Below are 26,918 nucleotides of genomic sequence, written 5' to 3'. Positions count from 1 at the left end.
AGAATAAATTGGTCCTAAATCTGTCACACTACTCTGCTTCTTTTTTTGGTAAAATAAACATTTTTTAATGTTCTACTCTGCATATTAATTATAGTATTCTAGGTTTACTTTGGTTTTGCTTTTGGGTTATATACTTGATTATACACACATTTTGTATTCTCAGGCTCCTAAAAAATAAGCTCATGTTTTCAGTTTTAGCTGAAATTAGCTCCCTTTAATGAAAAGCTGCCTGCTTTTTTTCTTGTTTGACTAAGGTCTGTATTAGGTTTGGAGGATCCTTTTCTGCCTACCATGAAGACTGAAAAATTCCTCCTCATGTGAAGAAGCACTGAGTATTTGAATCAGCGTGTTCTAGTCAGTATGTCACCAAATTTGTAGTTTTGTTTTATTTTCTTGGTGAATAGTTACTGAACCATTTCTAAAAGAGAAAATTTTTCTCCTGTAGTCACGGCTGAGTATATAATAAAAATAAAGCCACATTCAAGTGAAATTAATTCTTCAGTGGGTAAAGCCGTATTTTAATGGCTACAGTTACCACAGGTGGAAACTTCAGGAAAGCAATTGTCATGGTGAATTTACCTGAAATAAAACATGCTGCCATTTAAAGTGTTAAGGTTTCCAGGCAGTTGTGAATGAACAGGGAGCAAAGCAGTTGAGATTTTGATGAGGATAAAGAGCAACCATTGAAAGAGTTGCAGATTTTAGTTTGAAAAACGTAACTAAGAAGAATCTATGTCATAAAATTATAAAATGGAATGATTTGCTCTGATGTTTTCTTTGAAACTTTTTTAAAAAGTCTCATGTACTGAAGGCAGTACATATTTGTACAATATTTTAAAAAAATTTTAACATCTTTATTGGAGTATAATTGCTTTACAATGGTGTGTTAGTTTCTGCTTTATAACAAAGTGAATCAGCTATACTTATAAATCTATCCCCATATCCCCTGTTTTTGAGTACATTTCACACACACACGCCCCTGTATCTTTTAATTAATTGTTTTAAAATTCTCCAGTTTCTAGTTGCTCTCTACTCTCTTGCCTTTTGCCTTTCTGGAAATAGGAAAATGCTATCAAATGCTAGTTAGAAGGTACTGGTGCAAAATGAGTACTTTTGGAAGTAGAGTGAAGAACTTTTCGATTTCCTATTTCTGTCTCTAGATGTACATTCTTGGTATTGTATGTCTTGCTTCATGTAATTCACTGTTACAGACTGAGAATTAAAAGGAAAAAAAAGCCTGTATATTGGTGTTTTAATCTGTTACCTCTGTGGCTTAACACTCTTTCCATTCAGCTTTTCATACTTGTTCTTAGCTTTTTAGTTCCATTATGTTTCATAATTATTAAAGTTCCAGGGAAATTTTGATACATATTTTGGTGCAAATTATTTTTATCCCAAACTAGAGTATTTTGTTTGGGGAAAAATTATAAAATGTAATTTGAGGAATTAAGTGGATAGTTAATAACTAGTATCTCATAGCTCTTAAGGCTCTCCAGTAGTGAAATATATACTGTGAAGGTTAATGTATATTAAAATACTATATCTTTGGAACAGATAAATTTTTACAGAAAACCTCTTGATAGCCAAATAACTAAATGTAAAAGAGGTTTGCCAGTAGCATAACTACTGGCATTATGGTTTGCCTATATAATTGTTCATAAAGAAAATTAATGTACGAGGTCAGAATAATTCCCATGTCTATTTTCTTACATATTATTGTATTATTATTTTATACCTTTAACTGAAATGAGTCAATGCAACTTTACTTCCCCTAGAGGAAAATATCTTCCTTAAGTTTACAGAAGCATATCTTTACCATATTTCAATCACGTTTTTGTCCTCAAAGAATATTCTGAAGTAGATTCTTCTGTTCATTGTTAGAAGTTATTTCAATGAAATATGTTATAAAAATAACTTAGAAATAATGTAATGTAATAAAACAAATTTATCAAATTTATCCCATTCTGGGGCTAATCTTTTAGTGTTATTTCTATCAATATCTGATAATGTAAATATTAGTGTTTTATTAATTTGTTGCCATCTTTAACCCCCAGCTATCCTATTTTGAAGTTTTATTCTTTTAATTATAGATCTGAAACAAACAAACAAAAAACCTCAACTTTAAGTATCTGATTTTTTTGCATTAACGCTTTCAGTTTTTCTTTTTACCTTTTTCTATTCCTTGAAACTTCGAGAGATACGTTATTCTAGTTGGGAGAGTCCTTCTACCTCTAGGTGCTTCAGTTCACAATATTTGCTCCAAGGGGGAAAAAAGTTAAATTGATCCTTTGGAGAATTGCTAGATTAAAAAATCAGAAAAGTAACTAAATCAAATATTAAGAGTAAGTTTGTATCTCTTTCTGAATGAGATTGTATCACTGTTTAGTCCTTCAAAGAGGTTCATATCTCAGCTATCATATTCTTTTGTATTGAATGATCATAAGTTGGACAGTCAGTAGTATGAACAATTAGTAATATGAATTTAATGTGCATTTGTTTTTGAACACTTGTATATTAAGAGAAAAGAGACAGATTGACGACTAAGTACTTTTGCTGACAAATTTTAGAGGATTTTTGAACAGTAGGTTGCCTAAAAATGTTACAGAAAGTTCTTAACTTATGTATTTTTATAAACATAATTTCTTACGCCATCTGTTCAGTGTATATGCTAACTGATTTTTTTGTGGTACGCGGGCCTCTCACTGTTGTGGCCTCTCCCGTTGTGGAGCATAGGCTCCGGACGCGCAGGCTCAGTGGCCATGGCTCACAGGCCTAGCCGCTCCGCGGCATGTGGGATCTTCCCGGACCGGGGCACGAACCCACGTCCCCTGCATCGGCAGGCGGACTCTCAACCACTGTGCCACCAGGGAAGCCCGCTAACTGATTTTAAGATAGAATTTTTTTTTTTTTTTTTTTTTGCGGTACACAGACCTCTCACTGTTGTGGCCTTTCCCGTTGCGGAGCACAGGTTCCGGACACGCAGGCTCAGCGGCCATGGCTCACGGGCCTAGCCGCTCCACGGCATGTGGGATCTTCCTGGACCGGGACACGAACCCGTGTCCCCTGCATCGGCAGGCGGACTCTGAACCACTGCGCCACCAGGGAAGCCCTAAGATAGAATTTTAGTGTCATTGAAATTGTACACAATATAGCTTTGTACAGATACATATATTCTATAAATGTAAGTGCATTCACCAATTTCTGTTTTTTAGTGTAGATAAAATAGGGTGTGTATACAGATATATACACACATATATATCTTAATTATGAAATGCAGTTAATATATTCACCAATTTCTTTTTTTTTTTATAGAGTCATTTGCCCTGGCTCCATAGTTCCCACCCAGGATTAGAAAAAATAAGCGCTATCGTATGGGAAGGCAATGACTGCAAGAAAGCAGACATGTCTGTACTTGAAATCAGTGGAATGATAATGAACAGAGTGAGTTTTTAAATTTTATTTGTTTAGACAGTGATTATTAATATATTAAATGATTACTGAAATACTAATAACCTACTCACCTCATTTCTTCAACCTGAAAAAGTTAATTTGTATTTAAACAGTGATTTCAACAGTGATTTGTTACCAAATCACTCTTACCTTTTAATGTTTCATATTCTGATTAAGAAGAGATGATACAGTCTAAAATTTTCTACTTTTATGGGTTTTTTTTGCTTTCAATGGGTCAAATTTAGGAGCTGCTAGATATATACAAGTGTTGATGAAAACTTATTTTCCTGTATCATTTATCATGGTTCATTTATTTATTACTACCCAAAACATTAAAAAAAAAATCAAACTGGAAAATTTTTATTGATGCTTGCCAACTTAAATATATAGAAGTAATGCAACTAGTAAAAATCTTGAGTTATTTGAAGATGTAGCATACAAATACTATGGATTTTAATTTCAGTTTCTATTATTATTTCTCTTATTAGATCATTACTACTTTTTAAATTTTACCTGATTCCTCTGGACAACTAAGCATGATTTAAGTTGCAATTTTAAATTTCTTGTGTATTGTTAACTAGAACTTTTGTGCACACGTTATGTGGGACAGGAATTAAAATAACTGGTTTCAGAAATTGATCTACTTCACGTCCTATTACATATCTCAGTGTGAGCTATGAAAAGCTATTGACAAGGAGTCCCTAAAGACTTGGATCTAGGTGATATTCTGTACCTTAAGTATCTGGGAATTTTTACATACTGTGTAATATGATAAAAAGGTAGCTAGATGATATTTAAGATCCCTCCCAGTCCTACCAATTTTATATTTTCCCATTATTTAATTTCCAACCTTCTTTTTTTATAATTCCCCCGCCCTTTTTCCCCCCTCTTATTTAATTTTTACCCCTCTAGCAGTCTCTCTTCTGAAATGGTTTCAGAAAAAAATATATATGTGTGTATGTATATAAAAGATAATGGTTTTAGAGTTTAAGGAGATATCCATTTGTATATTGAACTCTTTGAAGAAAAACACAAATTATAAATTTATCGAGTAAGTATATAATTCTAGATTTTTTCTGTAACTGAATTTAAGTGTATATGAGATCTCCTCATTCTTTTCAATATTGCAGTGTTTGTAAGTATTTCTAACTTTTTAATGAGATAAATAGAATTTTTTTTCAAGATCCCAGTTAAGACTGGGTTAGTAAATCCTTTTGCATCTACTTAGTGAATTAGAGATCTGATAATGAAGTGTTTTTAAAAACTGAAAAAATAATGACTTACAGACTTTGAGTAAATTTAAATTTCATTATTCATGTATTAAAACTAATATATTTTAACAAAATTATTTCATATTGCTATAAATAAAATAATGCTTCATTAGGAATTTATTTTACTGTAGATAAAATTTGTGTAAGTTTTTTTTTTTTTTCTTTTTTCCTCTCTCTCTATAAAGGTAAACAGCCATATACCAGGAATAGGATACCAGATTTTTGGAAACGCAATCTCTCTAATCCTGGGTTTAACTCCATTTGTTTTCCGACTCTCTCAAGCTACAGACTTGGATCAACTCACAGCACATTCTGCTTCAGAACTTTATGTGATTGCATTTGGTTCTAATGAAGATGTCATAGTTCTTTCTATGGTTATAATAAGTTTTGTGGTTCGTGTGTCTCTTGTGTGGATTTTCTTTTTTTTGCTCTGTGTAGCAGAAAGAACTTATAAACAGGTGGGTATAATATAGACTTCTGAATAGAGAATATTTTCATCCTTTTCATAATATTCAAGGTATTCCTGAAGTATTTTAGAATTTCATTAAATCATTTTGAGCTGCTAATTATTTTCCTATTTTGTTTTTGTAATACGTAACCAAATAAAATCTTAATAATCCTTATTTTGTTGATTTTTGTTTCTATATGGTAATCTACTTGAAAATTAACTTTTATTTTAATCTTTTTTAGCGATTACTTTTTGCAAAACTCTTTGGACATTTAACATCGGCAAGGAGGGCTCGAAAATCTGAGGTTCCCCATTTCCGATTGAAGAAAGTACAGAATATAAAAATGTGGCTCTCTCTCCGGTCCTATCTTAAGGTAGAATGGTAGTGATAAAAGTACTCTTAATGTGCTGGCTCCCTCTCATAGTTCCAGTTTCTTTGTCATTATGTATGTATGTCTAGATTTATAGTCAGATTTGTAATCATATGGTGCTATATGGCCACATTTAGTGTTCATTTTGATCCATATGCAGAAATTCAAAATAAATGTTAAACTGGTTCTTTACAGTAAAACATCTGAAGTCTGAAAGGCTTAAATGCATTTTAGGTAGATGATTCAAGATCAGATTGTCCTAAATTTATCTTTGTTCATAAATCTTACCAACTTCTACTCATTCAAAAGCTAGATTAAAGATTTTGTTTCTACCTAGAATGATTATCACAAGCCAGCAGAGGGAGCCCACTGCTTAAAAAAAAGAATAAAAAAAAAAATCTGTCAGTGAGTCGTTGAAGTGGCCTATTACTATTTGGAAATTTTAGCTTGCAATTCTAAGCCATCCTTTTCATGCCATTCTTTTTCCTTAATCTTTTAAAATAACTTTCCTAATTATGGAATTAAGATATAAAAACTCAGGAGGGAAATGGGAAACATCTGAATTAGTTTTAGGACAATACTTCTTCTGAGGATTATTTGTTGCATTACCAGTGAATTTCATTATGTATGGAGTAATTATGTCTTAATAAAATTGACCTAAAGGCCAACTATCCTCTGACATACTTAAGTCTTTAATGCTTTTCAGTTTGAAGTAACAAGGAAAGAAGTAGAAAAAATATGCACTGTCTACACTTCTATTTAAAAAATTCATTATTCTGTTTATTTATTTAACTTGTTAAATTCAGCTAAGTTAGTCTCCACTGGGAGATGCTACAGATTGATGTAGATTATTTTTTCCTCACTGTGACACTTCTGGAAGGATAGATATGATCTTTGTTCCCTGTCTTAGTGAGAAGCCACCTAAAATTTCCCCTCATTATCAACCCTAAGTAGGTATTGTATTCTTTTATGCATTGATTATTTTATTCAATAAACATTTATTTAACGTTAACCATGTTCCATTCACTATTGATGAGATAAAAATCCCTACCCTTAGGAGCTTACACTTCAGTGAGGGAAATATGTAACTCCAGACCTAGGAATTATCCACAGTGCTGACTTCCTCTCTTGCATTTCCAACATTCAGTTTATCACCATTTCCCACCCTTTCTGCTTCCAAAGTATATCTTTTTTTTTTTTTTTTTTTTTTTTTTTTCCCCATTTCCACCACCCTAATTGCAGCCACCCATCATCTTCTGCATTGAACTACTGCAGCTGCCTTTTAACTGGCCTCACAGCATTCCTATTTTCTCCTTCTAATATTTTCTTCAGTTTGCTACCAGAGATGTCTTAAAAATGTATATTTGAACATATTCTTAAAGCTTTCTGAAGGTTCTCCATTGATCTTAGGATGAACAGCAAGATCTTAGCAATGCCCTTGATGACCTAGCTCCTGTGGATAGCCTGTCTGTCCCTCTTGTCTTGTTTTGAAACACTTTCTTCCCTGTGTTCCAGCCATACTACACTGCTTCAGTTCTTTGAATGCACTATGATCTTTTCTGTTTTATACTCTTGCACATGCCCTTCCTCCTACCAACAACACTGCCATGTGCCATCATGCTCCTGCACCTTAGTTTGGTGTAAATATCGCTTCCTTGGAGAGATCTTCCCAGGCCTACATAATCTTTTTGGGAGTTAGGAGTATGGGCCTGGGAAGATCTCCCTAAGGAAGTGATATTTACACCAAACTCCCTACCAGTTTTCTCAAAGCATTTTATACCTTTCCTTCGTAGCACTCCTCACAATTTATATATACATCTATGACTATAAGCTTGATGTCTGACTCCCAACAAGTTCCTGTGATGATAGAGTCCATGTCTGTTTTGTTCTCTGCTGTGTTCCCAGCTCCTAGCACTGTGCCTCATTCTGAGCAGATGCTCAAAAAAACATGTTGAATAAATGATTAGTGTTTGACAAAATGCAATATTTGGAAGTTAACCTAAGAATTCTAGGCTGTATATTCACCATTTTCACTGTGTTGCAAATCCTCAGGAAATAGTAACACTTTATAATTAGAATTCATCTCACAAATTAGGTATATTCTCAGTGCTGTAAGCTGTGATCAACGTGCAGTGATGGATCAATACCTAAATTGAAAGCATGGAATTAGCTGCTAATTAGTAAATATATTTAAAAGTGTTTTCCCTTTTTTCCCCAGCGTCGAGGTCCTCAGCGATCAGTTGATGTCATAGTTTCATCTGCTTTCTTGTTAACTATCTCAGTTGTATTTATCTGTTGTGCCCAGGTGAGTTAACTTGTTCTGTAGAAATTAGATAATCAGATCTATAAATATTCAACTTTCTAATAATAAGCAATCAAAGTAATAAGTAATTTGACATTGACTTTTTACAGTTTTTTTTCTGTAGAATAAATAAATGCATGTTACTCATCTGTGTCATGAACAGCAGCTAGCTTATTCTCAGGGGTCTATTGATTGAACATATACTAATTAGTTTTTGTCTACAATTCACCTGGTTATCTTTATTTCCCAAAACAAACTTATAAGTTAGAGTTAGGAAAATTTTCAGACTATTTTCCATGAATCTCTGCTTTCTTCACATTTAATATTAATTCTTTTATTTTGTATCTGAATTGTCACTGTGAGTTGACTGCCTCATGCTCTGAAAAAGAATTCTCATTGACCAAGATTAGTCAGGAAGCACAAAAATATCTCAGGATATATTCTATGCTATGAAATTTAAACTTCCATTTCCAGTAATAAGACATACTAGATTAACTGAAAATTGTTCTGCTTTAGAACATCATACAATTCTGGGAAAAAACACAGCCTTTTAATATACATAAGTGAGCTTTTTTATATACATATTACATATATGTCTGAGTTTATAGGACAGTAAGGGGCCAAAAATGAAGATAAAAATGAAAAACAGCAATTAATTATATGTGTTAATGTTATGGTGAGGTACATTGTCAGTGTTAGTATCTGAGAGATTTGAGACTTTATGCCCATATGAGGACAAGAAGATGAGGCCTTGACCTGCCATACCTCCTTATACATACACTATAAGGCCAGAATCCTCAAAGGGCCATAGTCTGAGTGAAAATGTGGAATAAGAAAAACAGTGTGCCTAACAGCACAGAAAGATAATAAGGAAGCTTGTCTGATTCTGCCTAGATTTTGGCAAGGAGGCAGGGAAAGTCTCTCCTAAGAATATATAACTGTAGGTCTGCCTTTCACACAGGTTCAGGGTTCAAATGTACATTACAGATCTTGTCCTGTAACCCCTGTGTCAAGAAGTTAATATAAAAAGTAGTCCTAGACTCCTGGATACCTGGAAGAAACAAAACCAAGACTGTTCTTGGAGATGTGACAGCAGCCCTAGGCCTCACAGGATTTCCACAGATAAAGCCCCTTCAGGTTTCAGAACACATGAAAAAACAATCCAACATGAGTGAGTCAACAGATTAACACACAGCAGGAGTACATCTCCAGCTACTTCAGATCTGGTCAGATGAACTATAAGGTTGTTTAAAATGATTGACGATGTATATAACACTAAGAAAAAACAGATTTGAAAAAGAACCAACATTGCTTCATAGAGGTAAAAAAATACAGTTACTGACATTATTATTAAAACACAACAAATGGAATAAATAGCAGATTTAAGACAGCTAAAGAGAGTGAACTGGGAGATGGAAGAAATTACCCAGAATATAGAACAGAGATGAAGAGATGGAAATATGAAAAGGAGATTGAGACAGTTGGGAGATCCAACATATATCTAATAGGAATTTCAGATGGAAAGAAGAGGGAGAGCAATATTTGGAGAGGTAATGGCTAAGAGTTTTTCTGAATTGATGGAAGACATTAATTTTCAGGTTTAGGAGGCACAACAAGAACAAGAAGCCACAATAAAAATAAATCGACACTTAGACACATTATAGAAAAACTGCAGAACACCAAAAACAGAGAAAAATCTAAAAGCAACCAAAAGGAAAAAGACTGATTTCTTTACTCACAATTGCTTATTGCATTTCAGTCTTTTCTTCAAGGTTTAATTTCCATGTTCCTGAAGTACATGCTGTAGTAGTTCTGTCTCTAATGAACATAAAATCTATCGATTGCTATCAACAAAAGACACATGAAATGTAGTAACATTGAAAAGTTTTGAATGTAAAAAGAAAAATATATTGCAGATAAATACTAGCCAAGAGAAAGCTGGTGAACTTACATTAATATCAGATGAAGGAGACTGTAACCTAAGAAGCGTAATTGGGAATAAAGAGAAACCTGACAAAAATTTAGAGAATTATTCATCAGGAAGATCTAATAATTCCAAATTTGTATGCATGTGATTCCATAACTTCAAACATACCTATATACAGTCAAAATCAATAGCACTGTAGTGAGAAATTGACAGAATACCACATTGGGAAGATTTAATGCATTTCTTTCATAATTGATAGATTAAGCAGATGAAAATACAATAGAGACATGTATCTAAACAAGATAGTTAAAAATTTTGTTCTGTAATTGGACAATACATATTCTTTTCAGGCACAGAACAGTTTGTAAAACTTTTTCATGTACTAGGTGACAAAGTGATTCTCAACTGATGACATACAGACCACTAGCTATATGCAGTTAAAGTAGAAAACAACGACAGCAACAAGAAAACCATACGTTTGAAAATTTCAAAACATACTTACAAATAACACTTTTTTTTTTTTTTTTTTTTTTTTTTGCGATACGTGGGCCTCTCACTGTTGTGGCCTCTCCTGTTGCGGAGCACAGGCTCCGGACGTGCAGGCTCAGCGGCCATGGCCCACGGGCCCAGCCGCTCCGCGGCATGTGGGATCATCCCGGACCAGGGCATGAACCTGTGTCCCCTGCATTGGCAGGCGGACTCTCAACCACTGCGCCACCAGGGAAGCCCCCAACAAATAACACATTTTAAAAAAGAAAAATCACAGTATTAAGCTGAAACAGTTGAGAATTTTTTTTCAGAGTACTAGTATAAATTACTTTTGTCATTGAAGTTAAAAGCTTAAGTGGACTATTTTGTAGAAATGTGTGATTTATTAAGTAAAACTGACTCAGAAAGTAACTGAAAAGCTGAGAAGACCTATAACCATAAAGCAGTACTGATTCAGTAGTTTGAAAATCTGCTAGCAACAAAAATCATCTAGACCCATGTCGTTTTTACAGATGAATTTTGCCAAATGTTCGAATAAACAAGTAATCCTAATCCTACACAAAAGATCTAGAGAGAAGAGGGAATATTCCCCCAACTCATTTTATATACTTAGTATAACCTTGTTACCAATACCAGACAGATAGTATGAAAATAGGAAGCAGTGAGCTAACTTAGATTCAGAGATACTAGGAAGATGAAGCTAGCAATTTAATAACTAAATATGCCATGACCAAGACAGTCTATCCCTGGGATGCAAAGATTTTCAACTTTAGAAAAGCCATTTATCTAGTTTGAACTCCTTTAATTGATTAAAGAAGGAGAAATCATCTGATCATCTACATATTTACAGAAAACAAATTGGCAAATTTCAGTGGAGATTCATACAATGACTGGAAAGTACTGTTCTTAGTTAGATAAAAGGATATCTTTCAAAAACTGGAGCAAACATTATACATATGATATTTATTATCTTGGAGATATTTACTTTAAAATCAGGAATGAGACAGGTACCCTGTCTATAACTTCTAGACAGCATTTTAATGGAGGGTACTAACCAGTGAAGATAGGAAAAAGAAATTGTATAAAGATTGGAAAAGAAAGCATTGTAGACTATATGATTGTGTAGAATATTCAGGTAACTTTAAGGACAAATTATTAAAAATATACATTTTTTAGAAGGTCAAGATCAACAAAAATGGATATAACATCAACATAAAAGAATCAATTTTGTTCCTATAAGCCAAATATCAGCAAACTTCCTCTGTAAAGGGCCAGACAGTAAATATTTTAGACTTTTGCCTGATACCTGCAGTCTCTCATATATTCTTCTGTCCTGCCCTTCCCTAAAAATTGTAAGTACTACAAAAGGCACCATAAACAACAAAAGAGAGTCTGGGAAGAGATACTGACAAAATAACATGATTTAAATAGCTTTGTTATTCAGAATATATAACGTCTACAAATCAATTAAAAAAACAGACAACGTAATAGAAAAAAATTAGATACAGAATATAAAAAGATAACTTACAGGAGAGGAAGCATAGTAACTAATAAGCATATGAAACATTCATTCTCCCTAAGTAATCAGGAAAAGTAAAATTAAAACAGTAAGAGAACAGTTTATACTCATCAGATTGGCAGATTGGTGCTAAGAAGTTGAATAATACCAAGTGTGGACAAATATGAGGGCAAAGGGAAGACTGATACACTGCTGAGAGTATAAATTGGCACAGCTGTTTTCAGAGACAAGTTTGTAATATCTACTAAAGTTGAATGTGTGAATATCCAAGGACTCAGCAGTTTTACTCCTAGCTATTAACTCCTCGAGAAAGTCTTATATATGTGCACAAGGAGACGAGATGCATAAGAGAATATTTATTGCAGTATTGTTTATAATAAGGAAATTGACAACACAATAAATGTTAATTGGTAGAGTAGGCCAATCCACTGTGGTTGATTGTTTTACTGTAGTACCTTTGTAGGAGTTAGAATGAATGAATTTGAGCTTAATGTATCATGGAAAAATGGATAATCTTTGAAAACAAAAATCCAGTAGAATAAAAAGCAAATTGAAGAATGATATGGGCAATGTGATAGCATTTATATAAATTCTAAAATATATATAAAATAACATAGTTTAAGGATAAATATGTAGCTAAACTATAAAAACTGCATGGAAAAGGTAAATGCAAAATTCATTACCCTTACAGAGGGGTGGGGAAGAAGGGGAATGATGAAAGGAAAAGTTTAAAGGGGCTTCAACTGAATCTTTAATCTTCTATTTTTCAAAAATCTGAAAGAATATTGCAAAATATTAAGATTTGACAGAAGTAACTAGATGGGTTTTGATTACATTATACCTTTTATGTGCTTGAAATATTTCCTAATAAATGTGGAATGTTTTAAAAATGTAATTCTATATCCATGATCTATCTGTATGAAGTAAAATGTTATTTTCTTTTAAAAAGAAATTGTTTGAATCATATTGTTTCTTCATATTGCCTTTTTCATACACTTTCAGTTGCTTCATGTACATGAGATCTTCCTTGATTGTCACTACAATTGGGAACTGGTAATCTGGTGCATCTCGTTAACACTTTTTCTCCTAAGATTTGTTACCCTTGGATCAGAAACAAGTAAAAAATATAGCAATACCTCAATATTACTTACTGAACAGGTGAGAATGCATGTTTATTATGTTTTAAATTAATGTCTATAGTCTACATATTAAACTAAAATGTTTACATTTACTTCAATTTTTTATAATTAATTATTTATTTTTGGCTGCATTGAGTCTTCGTTGCTGCACGCGGGCTTTCTCTAGTTGCAGTGAGCGGGGGCTACTCTTTGTTGTGGTGCGCAGGCTTCTCATTGCGGTGGCTTCTCTTGTTGCGGAACACAGGCTCTAGGCGCACGGGCTTCAGTAGCTGTGGCACGTGGGCTCAGTGGTTGTGGCTCGCGGGCTCTAGAGCACAGCCTCAGCAGTCGTGGCACACAGGCTTAGTTGCTCCGCGGCATGTGGGATCTTCCTGGACCAGGGATCGAACCAATGTCCCCAGCATTAGCAGGCGGATTCTTATCCACTGCACCACCAGGGAAGTCCCATATTTACTTTAAAATTTTCAGGAACCTATGTTATTAGATTAAGACCATTTGTGTTATAGAGCAAAACTTGAAATTTGATAGGGCACAAGCCTTTCTTCAGTGTTTCTGCCTTGATGCAGACTTCAAGTCTAATCTACTGTTTTTATGTCGCATATTCATTTGATAAGAAGGAAGTAGCATTTGTAGAAATGACGGATTTTAAACCATTAGTGGGGTATGTTTGCTTTGCAGTGTAGCAGAGCTGTATTTGAATAAGCATAAACTTTCATTCAATAGAAAGTATAAAGGATAGTAATTTTGATGCTTAACTTTATTTTGAATGAATTTGTTTAAACGTTTTCCTTATCATTTCATAGGAATTATTTAAACAAACTTATTTCTAGTGAACTTGTTGAGTAATTTTGTCAGGGATAGTTTGATTTTTAAAAATTGGTAGCCATGTCAGACCAAGTCAATTAGAGGGAAAGGGGAAAGTAGCAGACAAACCAATTGATTTACTTACTCCAGTTATTATTTATTCTCAGGGTTGATTTGACCCTGTGACTAAGGTGTTTTGCATTTTAAATAATGACATCCAGTTTTCCTTCTTTCAGCTTTTAGTTACATTTGAAAAGTTTAAATAACAGTTATTATTTTCTTATTATAAAATAATATGTTCACTGTAGGAAATTTGGAATATACGGTTAAGTCTGAAGAAGAATATTAATATCACCTATAATCTCAATAATAGCCAGAGAAGAACTACTACTATTTTAGCAGATATCTCTAAATACCTTTTAAAAACAAAGTATTTGTTATAATTTTAAGTATATTTAATTATTTATTCTTTTTAATAAAAGATAAACCTCTACTTGAAAATGGAGAAGAAACCTAACAAAAAGGAGGAACTGACACTAGTGAATAATGTTTTAAAACTGGCTACTAAACTGCTAAAGGTAAAAACGAAATTGAAAATGGACATGATGTAGAAAATGCTGCTCTAACATTATATCTTAGTTTTTTGTTTGTAGATCCTACTTGGTGTTTGGTTTTCATGGTTATCAAAATTGTTTTCCAAATTATTTTTGAGCACATTCATGCAATATACATTTTATTTCTCATTGAAAAATTAATCCAAGTAATCCAGATCAGTGCATTTTGAAATTTTATTCACTTTTGAAATTTTAAGACTTTTAATAATGTTTAGAGTATTGTAGAGGTTGGCATCTTTGGAAATGTTTTACATCCTAGAACTTAAAATAGATTTTGAAAAAGAAGATTTGATGTTAATTTGCAAATTTTTTTCATTTTGTATTTCTCAGAGCCGTCTTCTGCTTGCTTTGCCTGAGTTGGTTTAAAAAGTAGTTATACATAATCATTATAATAAATAGGTATCACCAATAAATATTTAAATTTTCAAAGCATTTTGGTAACAATCAAAAAGAATATAATTTCAGTATATCTGATCTCATAATAATAACTTTGGAGGTAATTTAATAAAGTATCTTTATCACTGCTTTGCAATGTTAGTAATGCTTTTTCTTCTTAAAAGGAAAATATTTTTTTAAATCTCAGTTTCTGTAACAAATTGAATGTAATTCTTAAAGTTGTTTTTAAGTGTTCATAGAATGGTATGAAATTAGTTGTGTCTCAATGCTATGGTTAATTCTTCAGTCAGTTCTTCAGTCTTAAAATGCATTAAGAGGGTATAGATTGCACATCACAGTATAAGGCATTGAAAGAGTTCAGAAGAGGTGGGTGGGTTTTTTGATAAGTAAATATTGAATATCTTGATAGTGTAGGCACTATGCTAGATGGGAGAAGGCTATAAAGATGACACTTGTGAGTAGCTTCAATTGCAAAGTAGAAAGAAATATAAAAGTAACTAAAATACAAAGCACAACAGTCTTCTAGTCAGAACCTGGGACTTAATATATAGGTTGCGCCTTCTCTCTCACTTTTCACAGCCAAGAAATTCTCGGGCCCATTGGCTCAACCTCTCAAAATCTTCCAGTTCGTCCCCTCTTCCCTCTCAGTACTGCTCTAAGTCAGACCCTCATCATATCTCACTTGAGCTTTCAGTACACCGAGCTCTTAGGGCGTTCCTCCTTCTGGTCTCGTCGCTCTCTAATCCGTATTTCTCACACGCACATCTGATATACTACTCCCCCAATTAAATTCCTTTAGTGCCAGTCTTTAGGCACAGTTTGCCCAAAGGATGACCTTTACCTAAGTAGTACGTAAGGTACGTCTTCCCATGCACAACCTGTAGTAATTCAAAGGTGCCATATTCTCATGTGTCTTAGGGAATACCAGCTTTCCCCCCATGCACTAAGTTTCAGGAGCACCTTCCTGTATAGCCCTCTGCCTTTTATGCATATCTCTTTTGTGGGACTCTCGTAGTTGAATTATTTATTTGCATGTCTATTAGACTGCAAAGTCCTTCAGCATGGGGACTGAATCTTAACTTCTCAGAGTCTAGCACAGTGCCTGGCACATATAGAACTTTAAATGTTTGAATCAGTCAATTAATTAATGAATCCATGTATTTGAAAATTGTCTCAAGGGGGAGTTTTTACTATATGTATTAATATTGGCTGAAAATTTGGCTAACTAAATTTCTAAATCTTCTGCGAAAAGATATTGTTCTCTTTCAGTTTCTATTCTTACAATAAAAAATATTCTTTAACCTTGTACCTACTAGATCGATACTTTATTAGTCATTCATTTGGGATAGAAATTGGAGTTACAAATTTAGGTTACAGAGTTCTTTTTTTTTTTTTTTTTTTTTGGTTCGCGGCCCCCTCTCTTCTGTGGGCTCTCCCCCCCCGGGGCGCAGGTTCCAGACGCGCAGGCCCAGCGGCCATGGCCCACGGGCCCAGCCGCTCCTCGGCACGCGGGATCCTCCCAGACCGGGGCACGAACCCGCGTCCCCGGCATCGGCAGGCAGACCCCCAACCACTGCGCCACCAGGGAAGCCCAGAGTTCTTTTAAATGAAAGTCATTTTCTCCTAAGAAAACCTAAAAGTATATTTACTTATTTCAAGTTCAGCCAAGTTTATTCTTTCTAAAGCTATCATAATTTTGTAACTTTTTTTTGAAACAGTGTTTCTAAAAATTCTCTTTGCATATTGTCCTGAATTAATTTAACTGATAATTCTTAATGAATCTGGGCTCATGGTTTTTTCCTCTTTTGCTAGGAATTGGACAGTCCCTTTAGATTATACGGGCTTACAATGAATCCACTGCTTTATAACATCACCCAGGTTGTCATCCTGTCAGCTGTTTCTGGTGTTATCAGTGACTTACTTGGATTTAATTTAAAGGTAAGAGCCTGCAGGTATTTTAAAATTTCTTAGTGCCTTATTATATTTTTGTGACATTTATTTTACCCCAGCACTGTTGAGATCTCACATGTACAGTAAGGGAGTCATTTTGATTTTATTGTATAATATTAAATATTAATTAAGTAATTTCATATTTAATTTCAAAGAATGATAAATATTCTTGGTTTATAATACGGATGGAACTCCTAATTTGGAACAGTATTCATTACAAATGGGACTCTTGTATAGGATAAGTTGAAGTATTTATTTTTACTCATCTATAATCTGAATCTAATTTAGGTGATAAAAAAGAAAAAAAAGAGCCCTATTTCTGGTTTTGGCCATAAGTTATATTATTTATCTATATAGCAATGCATACATCCTTCAACATGTGCAAAGCTGCTAGTGAGTAAGGTGTAGTATATTCATATTAACAAGTAGTATATGTATATTGCCACCTCCTAGTAAAAAAAAGCAAGAGAAATCTGATTTCCACGTTTTTATTTGTTTAAGGTGAATTCTTCTTGAAAATAAAAGGATAAAAGAATTTAAAATAGTAGAACCTACACTTGTTTATGAATGAAATTTAGATAAAAACAGTATTATGTGATATAATTTAATAAGTTGTAGTATCAAAACTGGCTCTAATGGTCACTATTTCTATTATTTTTTCACTAGCTTTGGAAGATTAAATCATGACAATTCAGAGAAAAGAAGATGTAGCCTCTTTTCCAGAATAAGAGTACCAACTAAGCTGCCTGAAAGCAGTCACTGACTCTTTGCTTCAGGAGTCTCAGCTGGGAAATTGAAGTGTTTACATCAGACTGTCCTGTGCAATTCTTATATTTATTTCACTTGTTCACTGTTTTTTACATTTATTTTAGTCTTTATATTTTATTTTTAGCTTTGATGTACTTACTTGTTGAAAGGGTGATAAAACTGATATCCAGATACTTGAGATCCTGGTAATTGCTCGTAAATAATGACAAAATAACAAATCGTGAGAAGAGAAGCCATTGCTAAGCACTGTTTCTCCGTCAATGCCGTGACTTGCCTTACTTGAGGAAAACTTCTTTAACTTTATAACCTAGCATTGGACTCAGCTAAACACATAAAGCATTTTCTTCAGTAAATCAAGATCCAGTCAGGGTTTCTTTTGAATTATTTCGGAACAATGCCAGGATCTAAATTGATTAAGCTGCAGTTTAAGCACCCTTCAGTATTAATATATATGGTATTACACAACAGGTCAACAAGTGCTCTTTGATGATAAAACTCTTAATAGAGCAATAATTGTAAATGGTTACCATACTGTAAGATATTTTGATAAAAATTAACTAGTAATAATTGTATTTATTTGAAACACTGGGCTGTTTGCACAGCTCCAACTGTGCATGCTCAAAATGTGCACTTTTTAAAATTGTTACTTTTAATGCGTATCTTTATATGGGATATGTTATAGTGTACTAGGGCATGATGTGGTATCCTTTTGAGTGAGGTATATGCTCATCTCACAAGTGAAGTGCCTATTGATATTACTAAAGTACATTATGTTTACTCAAGTAAAATAATTTTCTCCCTATGGTACACTATAGTGTATGCTATTCATACCACACTCAAATGAACAACTTAAGAATAAGGTTAAGAACCAATTAAATATTCTTCTGATTGTTAGTTGTAAAACTGTATCTGAATTTTCAGGAAAAATAGCTATAGCTTGCAAATTCTACCTTCTAAACTTAGTCTGGTACATCTACCCCCTCAACCCCCAATTATATAAGGGCTATTTTAGATGCTTTTAACCTAGAAAGTTAACCCCCTCCCCCCTAAATAATTTGCCAAGTTTCCAAATGAGAACTTATCCTGTTGGCATGTTAGGTAAATAGGGCGAATATGATGGTATCTTACATTGGGCCTTGATTTTAAGTTGTTATGTTTGTACAATCAAGAAATTTTAGGAGTTACGTGAAACATGAAATGTTTTAGCAAACTTTTTTTTTTAAAACTGGGTATCTAGTTTCTAAAACAGAATTTATTTGAGACAGTCTAGAATTTTCTTGGTGCAAGGTGTATCATGTTGAATATCCTCACATTTTTTACCATGTTTTTGGGAATTTAAAATAATTAATTGTAAATTATTTATTTGATTGGTGCAGTTCTAATCCCCAAATCATCTTAAGATCAGGAATGTGTAGAGAACAGAGCCATATCATAATATCACTTTGCTCTCACCATTCCTTTTGATCAGCCTCAATTCAGCCATATTTTCTTTCTGTAGAAAACAACAAAAGTATTTTATTTTATTTGCCTGTGTTCTAATATGTTTAATAATGACCAAAGTGCATTCTGAGTTTTTTCAAGGAATGTATTACTGGAGCTTTAAGAACATACTTATTTTCTCCTGTGAAAAATTAGGCTTTTTCTGATATGTTTCTTCTTCCTCTATTGTCTAATGTTGAGGTTATTTCTAGGAATTATATTTTATAAACTTTTTCAAAATAAGGTACATACCTATACAGAACTTAACATTTTGCACAGAATATATCGAATATATTTTGAAAAAAAAAGTACAGCATGAGTTCTGTTAGGAATAAAAATGAAACTATTGTATCTCACAGAAAAACTTATTTCAGAATGGAAATATTTTTGAGAAAAGTAGCTGAGTAAACTGATTTAGGAAGATGCTTGTTTTTGATTGAAGTTCATTTTAACTTAGAGTTGGGAGTTGATTTATTGAGTACAGTGTACCTCTCAACAACGTATTAATATGTTGAATTATGTCACTAATGTGGGCAGCAGTAGAATACTGAAAGGAAAAAGTTGTCATTTTAAGTAATTTCAGAACATTAATGGAACTGTTTTCAAAGCAGAAAAATTGACATTGCTGCCTTTAAGAATACAATGAATGTAAGAAATTGAAAGAAATTGTAACATATCACATAATATAGAAAAGGCAGTTCGAAGATAGAATTGTGGCAGATGTTGTGTGTTAACTGTTGTTTCTTTGCCACACATGTCGTATTTGAAAGTTTGAACAGCAAGTTTAAAATAAAACATTCTATGACTGACAGTATTAAACTAGAAGTGTTTTCTTTTTTTTCTAATTTTCAAGTCATGCACATTTCTATGGTAATTTTATATTTACTGTAGCATAAACTTTAGGTATAACTGTTAGATTTGAGAGGAGTGGGAAAACATTTTAAAAACCTTTCCAACATTTCAGTTTTTGTTGATTCTCAGAACATGAAAGAAGAATATGTGCGCAGGCTTTTCATCACCAAAATGCTATGACATCATTAATGTTTGTTTGCTTGTTTGTTTGTATTTAGAAACAGAAAACTGGCTGTAGCCTGGGATATTAAAATTAATTGCCAGAAGAATAGTGGTGTTTTTAATCAAGTGATTTTGCACGTGAATTCAGCGCGAGAGATTATGGCCAATAATAACATAGGTAAGCATTCTAATATTTCTGTTATGTGATTGGTACAAGTGTTCATAGGACTTAAATTAATCAGGGACTATTAATTCAAGTGCACTTTCCAACTTACTTTAAGCTTAGAATTGGCTCTCTTAATGAGTCTCCCTTACAAACAGAGCAATATGACTTGCATCTCTTTAATTTGCTGTATCACTTAGAACACTAATTCTCAACCTTTTTTCTACCAAGCCTTTAAGAAAGATACCACAAATGCTTATCAATAGCACTGGCTCCCCACGGTGCTTACTTTGTGGGGAGTAGGCTGTGAATCTAGGATGTGGTATAGGTATACTTTCAAAAAAGTATTCCCTAAGTGACTTTGAAAATTTGTTCCACCTATGATTCCTCACCACCTTGAGAATTACTGTCTTAAGATCAGGAATTTTAGAGAGTGTAAGTTCCATGAGAATGTAACTACATTCACCAGTGTTTTCCCAGCACATAAAATAGTGCCTAATCTCAGTCTGTTTACTGAATGAATGAAAGAATGAATGACGACTTGAGTCAAATACAACCCAGACACCACCTAGTCCAAAGTCCTCATTTTACTAGGTAAAAAAACTGAGGCAGGGCTTCCCTGGTGGCGCAGTGGTTGAGAGTCTGCCTGCCGATGCAGGGGACGCGGGTTCGTGCCCCAGTCCGGGAGGATCCCACATGCTGCGGAGCGGCTAGGCCTGTGAGCCATGGCCGCTGAGCCTGCATATCCAGAGCCTGTGCTCCGCAACGGGAGAGGCCACAACAGTGAGAGGCCTGCATACCGCAAAAAAAAAAAAAAAAAAAAAAAAAAAAACTGAGGCCACAAAAGAGGTTAAAAAGCTTGCCTAAGGTTCCACAACTAGAACCCACACTCCTTTATTCCCTTCAAAGGTGTGTTCTGTAATAGCACCTCTGTACCTCTTGACGGATCAAAATAATTAAACGTAGAAAAATATTCTGGAGAGGACAAAGATTTATAAATCAGTCCATATTTGTAGTAAGGTCATATATAAACTACTAAGCTTTTGGCAATAGGAGAAAGTCAGAATTCATTTGACAGCTCCCTATTCAGCTCTCTGCAGTGTAACCTCTTGGAAAGAACACATGCTTAGGAGTCAAACTTGTTTTACATTTTTGGGCAAATTACTTAACCTCTGTGAACTTTGGTTTTCTCAGCTGTAACTTACAGTTATACCTATTTTACAGGACTATTAGGAAGATTAATAAGATAACATATGTAAAGCACCTAGCACTGGAACTGACATGTATTGGGTGTGAAGAAAGATTGGTTCTCTTCCCCTTCTAAATAAATAATGGCCTAGGACAATTAACAAAAATTTGCAAGCTAAAGCATTCATATTACATAAGATATCATAAGCATCCCTGCCAAATATGAGATATAACTAAGAATCATGCTTCATATAAATTATGATACTTGAAGAATTCTTTTACAAGGAGTTGACGTTTAATTTCTTTTCTTCATAAGCAGGCATGCTAAAATGTGGAAGGGAAGTGTTCTCATTCCTTTGTTTGCCTACATATTATATCCAATTATGAATGACTTTGCTGAATTATCAGGTGCATGTTCCATTCATATCTTTTCATTATTAGATCTCTGTCTCATTTATATGGTAGATTCCCTCACTGGTAACATCCTAGAGACTTTTTGTCTTTTACGTGGTCTCAACCCTTAACCTTAAGATGACTGCTCAACTTTGAGTTGCTGGAGAACATCTGACTTGACTTTCTGCAAATAGTGCTTATCAAGATATTACTGGAACTTCTGAGTCCTATATTTGGCAATGTTTTTTCTTTAATCAATCTTTTGTCCACTTGTATGTTCCCTACAATGGTTCTTCCAAAGCTCCTTTATTATCCTCAAGCTCCTAATCCGTCTCATCCTGTAACTATCGGCGTTTTATTCCTCTGACTTTACCAAAGAGATAAAAACCAACACGCATGAATTCTTTCTCCCTTCTTCAGTTCTGTGAAAGCGATGTTGGTCTCTGAGGCCAGCTCTCCATCAGTGCTCAGGATTCTGTCCTTGCCCTCCTATAGAATATCTCCTCAGTTTTCCCCCGTCATCATCTTCAGTCTTTCCTTTTCCAATTTTATGATATAAACCATTTATATTTCAATGAGAGGTGCTTGAATCTAGAGTATGACATTTAATAGTTGTAGATTGGATGGGACCACTGTATACTAGATGGCTCTGTGAGGGCTTGCTACACCCTCAGCCCTCGTTTGAACAAAGCAGGAAGTTGGTCAAGTTTGGTTGGATTATTTCACTTTTCTTTCTCAGCCACAGCTGAATGGGTCAGTAATTGATGCCTGGCCCTCAAGCAGCCAGCCATTTTATAGGCTTTGAGGAATTCATGAAACCAGCTGGCACAAGAGCGTTGCCCCATAGAGGCTTTGCATCCTTGACAGTGAGTTGCTGACCCAGCCAGAATCTCTGTTACTGCAAGTTTGAGTCAGGACAGAGTGTAAGCAGGAAGAGTTGCTAGAAAAGCAGAGGCCCAAAAGAAACCATGAATTAACAAAGCCCTAAAGCAGAGAGAAAGTAGTCATAGTGGAGAAGGGAGAAGAAACAAGCAGAAACTGCCCCAAACTGTCAAGAGGCAGAGAGACTGAATGATAGCTTGGCCAGCTGTGCTGTTGGATCATTAGAGCTGGTCTCAGACTGTGGTAGCTTCATCTTGTGTCCTGAATTGTGAGTTCAGATGTCCCCATTTATCCCTATGATAAACTCATCAGCTGCAGTAACCAAAGGATGACTTTCAGCCTGGACAAGCCTCATACATTTGGCTGGCTGTTTAATCTTAAGCCATTTTTCTTCCCTAATTGGCTCTCTCCCTGTATCTTTCTACTCCTGTCTAAGTATAGTACTTGGCTATCTATGCTATCTACCCTTCCAACATATTTATGCCTCCTGTGTCTACAAAATAGTTAGCAATCTCAGGACTAAAAGTTTTGCTTGTTCCCTCCTTTTTATAATATTCAATTCTGTGTTTTCAACAATGATCTGAAATTAAAATTAGTGGCTTGCTTTTCTTTTTTGTTTTTTAAAGTTAAATCTGACTCTTGTGCTAAATGTAATCATTTACTTTTTGTAGTTATTTAATAGTCTACTTAACTGGTTTCTAAGAGTTTGGGGATGTTTTTGTCAAATTCTCTTACAAGTTTTGATCAATTATTTATATATGGGAATTTCTGGTTTTCCTAACCTTGTACTAAGAGGTGTGCTTTAAAGCAAAATAGGCTTGTTGCCAAAGCCTATGACCAATTTGCATCCCTTGGGATATACACCCAGTTTTGCAAATGCATTTACTTGTTTTTGCCTGGAAATGCAGACTTTGAGCTGGCAGCTTTCCTGCCTTCTATTTATCCCCTTTCTCTTGCTCTCAGCCAGAATTTACTGGGTCTAATTAGTGGTGCTGAAAGATTCTCATAATATGAATCTACCATTTGGGGAAAGACATTAGGGTCAGAGGTTAGTCTTGCAAATATGGGAAACAGACCAAGTACTTTTAAAATTGCAATTTTATTCAGTTTTTCTTTCATCCATTCTATGAATAGTATTTGAATATTACGTGCTAGGCACCGAGCTAGGTACTAGGGATATAGAAATTAAAATATAGTCCCTCTTTTCATTAAACCTAGAGGCTAGGAGGTGATAGTCATGCAAAAAACTTTTAGCTTCTGGAGGGTATGTGCTGTAATGGAGTTGCCAGTATAAGTGTCACATGCAAGCAGTTTAGTATAGCTGGAGAAGATGATGTTTTTAGGCAAGGGATGAAGATGATGCTAGCAGATGACTTTGTGAAGCCAAGGAATTTGAATTTTATCCTCAGAGATTAGGACTGCCCAGTACAGTTCTGGCATGTCATAGTTGCTTGGTGAATACTAAACTAAGGTACCACATTCTTCACTTGGATACTTAGTGAACAGCTCCTGGCTGAGAATTAAGTTTTTTAACTTAAAATTTTAGTCCATGTTAAATCTATGCTAGAATTTTTATGTCATTAAAAAAAACTGACACAGCACAATTTTATATCTAAGAATATATAAAATTAAGTTGACTTTGGTTTCTTTCTCCATGTTTGGATGATGTAGTTAATTTATAATTATTTGCAAAGTTAAATCTGTCTTTTTTTTTTTTTAATTACAGAGTAGCCCAAATCATCTGTAGTATGATAAGGATCATGGGTTCTGGAATCAGGCAGAGCTGGGATTCTTTGCAGCATGTGTATGGCCTTGGGCAAGTTACTTAACCTCCCTAAGCCTCATCTGTAAAATGAGGTGGAGAGCTGCTGCTGGAGCCGAAAATGGTTCCTGTGAGTATAAAATTAGAGAACATCTGTGTGATGGGCAGGGACCTGGTCCACTACCCTCCTATGCAGCAAAACATCAATTTATTTGTCCTCAATCAAACTAAATCTGGCATTGAGCACCTACTCAGAAGACTATCAAGAATTCAATATGTTATATTTGGAGGAGCCTCGCCTCCCTAGATTGACACAAAATCCAGGGGATTCAGCTACTACCTGGAAAAGATGGAAGCGGCCTGGTCCTTTTTCTCTGGTGGTAGCTATCCCTCCATCCTGATTCTTCTCCCTGGCCAACGCTTCCTGTGTCTGTTGGGCGTGGATGCTCCAGCCAGCTCAGAGATGCTCCCCACAGAGGTCCTCCCCCCACTGACCCCAGGCTCAGCTTCAAGATCCTCACCTCTGCTTCAAGGCCTCGGATATTAGTGCCCATCTCCTTCCACAGATGCCTCACAGGTGTGGTCCATTGCACATCTGCAGCCTGTCTGGGGGATGTGCCCCTCTCCCAGCAACCCTCACCCTCTCATTTTCCACCAGATTTCCAAGCCAAAGCCTGGCTGAGGAGTTGCCTTGTGGACCTTGAGAACTTCTGTTTTCAGCCCAGAAGCTCCAAAGGTAATGATACCCATGGAGGGGAGGGACTCAAGCTCAAAATAGAATTGTGTGGCTGTCTTCTTGGAATAGGGGAGGGAAAGACATCACTCATTCTTCTGAGTCTCTTCCAGCAGCAAACATCCCAAATAATCCTGCCACTTAGGGAAAGTGCTTAGTTTCGTACATGGTATGTAGTCATCTCACAACTGTTAAATATTAGCATTATTATTTTTATTAGCATCCCTCTTGGATAATAGGCAAGGATTCAGAGTGATCTCAGTAAATTAAAGAAATTATCCAGCTGGAAAATGAACCAGAGAAACTGAAGCTGTCTAAAGAAAGAAATCTAAATTGTTAAAGGGATGAAAAATCAGGCTTTGGGAGAAAGCATTTGGATTACTCAATATGGAAATGAAGAAAATGGAAGGCTCACATTTGTCTTTGAGCATGTGACAGCTTACAGTGAAGGCCCTAATCAGCTGTTCTTCATCAACATCAGAATTTAAAGCAGCAGATAGTAACTTGAATTGTATTGTGAGATTTTGGCTAGTCACACACACAAAAAGTATGAAACGAAAAGCATCAAGCATCTTATTCAACACAGAATGTTAGTAGAAACTGTGGCTACCCTAACTCTAGAGACGCTTCAGGCAGCTGGGGGTTCACCTGCTTGGAAACAGGGACTGGTTTAGTTGATGCATTGGGTCCTCCTTATATCCGTGTAGAATGATACTGTGTAGAGTACATTGTCATTTAGTGGGTGATCCTGAAAATCATATTTTCTCATCTTCAATGGAATATTTTTCATCTCAGTTGAATATGCAGGAGATGTGGCATAGAAGGAGGGCCCTGCTCTGAGTATCAGGAACCTAGGTTTGTTTCTTTGCTTTTAGGCTGATTTCCTAGTTGACCTGTAGTAGCCATTTACTCTCTATCTGAATAAAGATGGGACAATTAAAATAACTTGATTTGTTCCCATTGAACTTTACCATTCAGAGACTTTTTTTCTTTACATTTTCTTTCTTTACTGCTAATGAGCAGTAGAATTAAGACTGCTTTTATTCTCAGAGAGTAGACTGTGGTTGTAATTTCCTAATATAAATACTTAATTTACACGCATCTAGTTTCTAAAAGGAAATTAAAGAGGTTTTCTTATGGAGAAATTTAGCTGCTCCACTATTCTAACAGAAGTCTGTTTTCATCTGTTGTTCTAATTTAAGGGAACCTGTTTTTCATGGGGCAGGTAATTTGGAACCCTTTTGTTTCTTACTGTGGCCCTTCTGTTTAGCAAGTTAGTCTTTTCACTGCTCCCAAGTGACCTTTCGTTTGTTTTGGTGTTGTGGGATTAAGCAGTCACACTTTTCAACAGAGCCTTGGTATTAAGACAAGACCCTCTTCAGTTTTAGGTTTTACTAATTTTATGAAATCAGTTTATCTTGATTTAGCCATTTTACTCTCTGCCCAAGGAGTTAATCAGATCACATCTCATTAGTAGGCCCTTATTTTAAAACTCTGGGAACAGAAATTTCTTCTTCCAGTGATCTTCCACCATACCTAAAATGTAGCTCATGGTGGCAACTCCTTTCTTATTTTCTATGGGCTTGTCTCATTCTAAATAGGTGAATCCCAGGATTGTGAGATGGGATCCTTGATTGATTTCCATTTCCTTTTTCCCTCCATGCTCCAGTCCCTACATGGTACTGAACCCTGAATGCCATGTTGCCAGAGAGCGACAGAACCTCTGTACTTGACTCTTTGTGCATTATTTGGTTTGACCTTCTGTTTGTAACTTACTTTTTCTATCCTCTTTAAGCATCTTATTAAAAGGTTAGGTAGGCACATAATGTAAACCAGCTTAATTCTGCCGCCATAAT

At 34.9% G+C, this 26,918-nt stretch overlaps 1 protein-coding gene across 5 annotated transcripts in view; it reads left to right on the top strand.

Moving 5' to 3' along the window:
- The window catches only part of PHTF2 (putative homeodomain transcription factor 2), a 113,129-nt gene extending 93,388 nt beyond the window's left edge, over nucleotides 1-19,741 (top strand). For 4 of the 5 annotated variants that reach the window (XM_027123805.1, XM_027123804.1, XM_027123803.1 and 1 more), the window contains 8 exons: nucleotides 3,313-3,441; nucleotides 4,907-5,179; nucleotides 5,412-5,543; nucleotides 7,759-7,845; nucleotides 12,780-12,935; nucleotides 14,203-14,298; nucleotides 16,543-16,668; nucleotides 17,347-19,741. In XM_027123805.1, coding sequence (XP_026979606.1) covers nucleotides 3,313-3,441; nucleotides 4,907-5,179; nucleotides 5,412-5,543; nucleotides 7,759-7,845; nucleotides 12,780-12,935; nucleotides 14,203-14,298; nucleotides 16,543-16,668; nucleotides 17,347-17,367 — 1,020 coding nt within the window. In that variant the 3' untranslated portion in view covers nucleotides 17,368-19,741. Of the gene's footprint in view, nucleotides 1-3,312; nucleotides 3,442-4,906; nucleotides 5,345-5,411; nucleotides 5,544-7,758; nucleotides 7,846-12,779; nucleotides 12,936-14,202; nucleotides 14,299-16,542; nucleotides 16,669-17,346 lie in introns of those variants that run through there. The other variant, XM_027123806.1, reaches the window with a different exon arrangement.
- Nucleotides 19,742-26,918: the final 7,177 nt, after the last annotated feature.

This window comes from Aethalodelphis obliquidens, unplaced genomic scaffold (assembly GCF_003676395.1).
Source record: "Aethalodelphis obliquidens isolate GAN/ISIS:26980383/991018 unplaced genomic scaffold, ASM367639v1 scaffold27, whole genome shotgun sequence".
Taxonomy (NCBI): domain Eukaryota; kingdom Metazoa; phylum Chordata; class Mammalia; order Artiodactyla; family Delphinidae; genus Aethalodelphis; species Aethalodelphis obliquidens.
The sequence above is the reverse complement of the archived record's forward strand: the minus strand, read 5'-3'. Positions and strand labels throughout refer to the sequence as shown.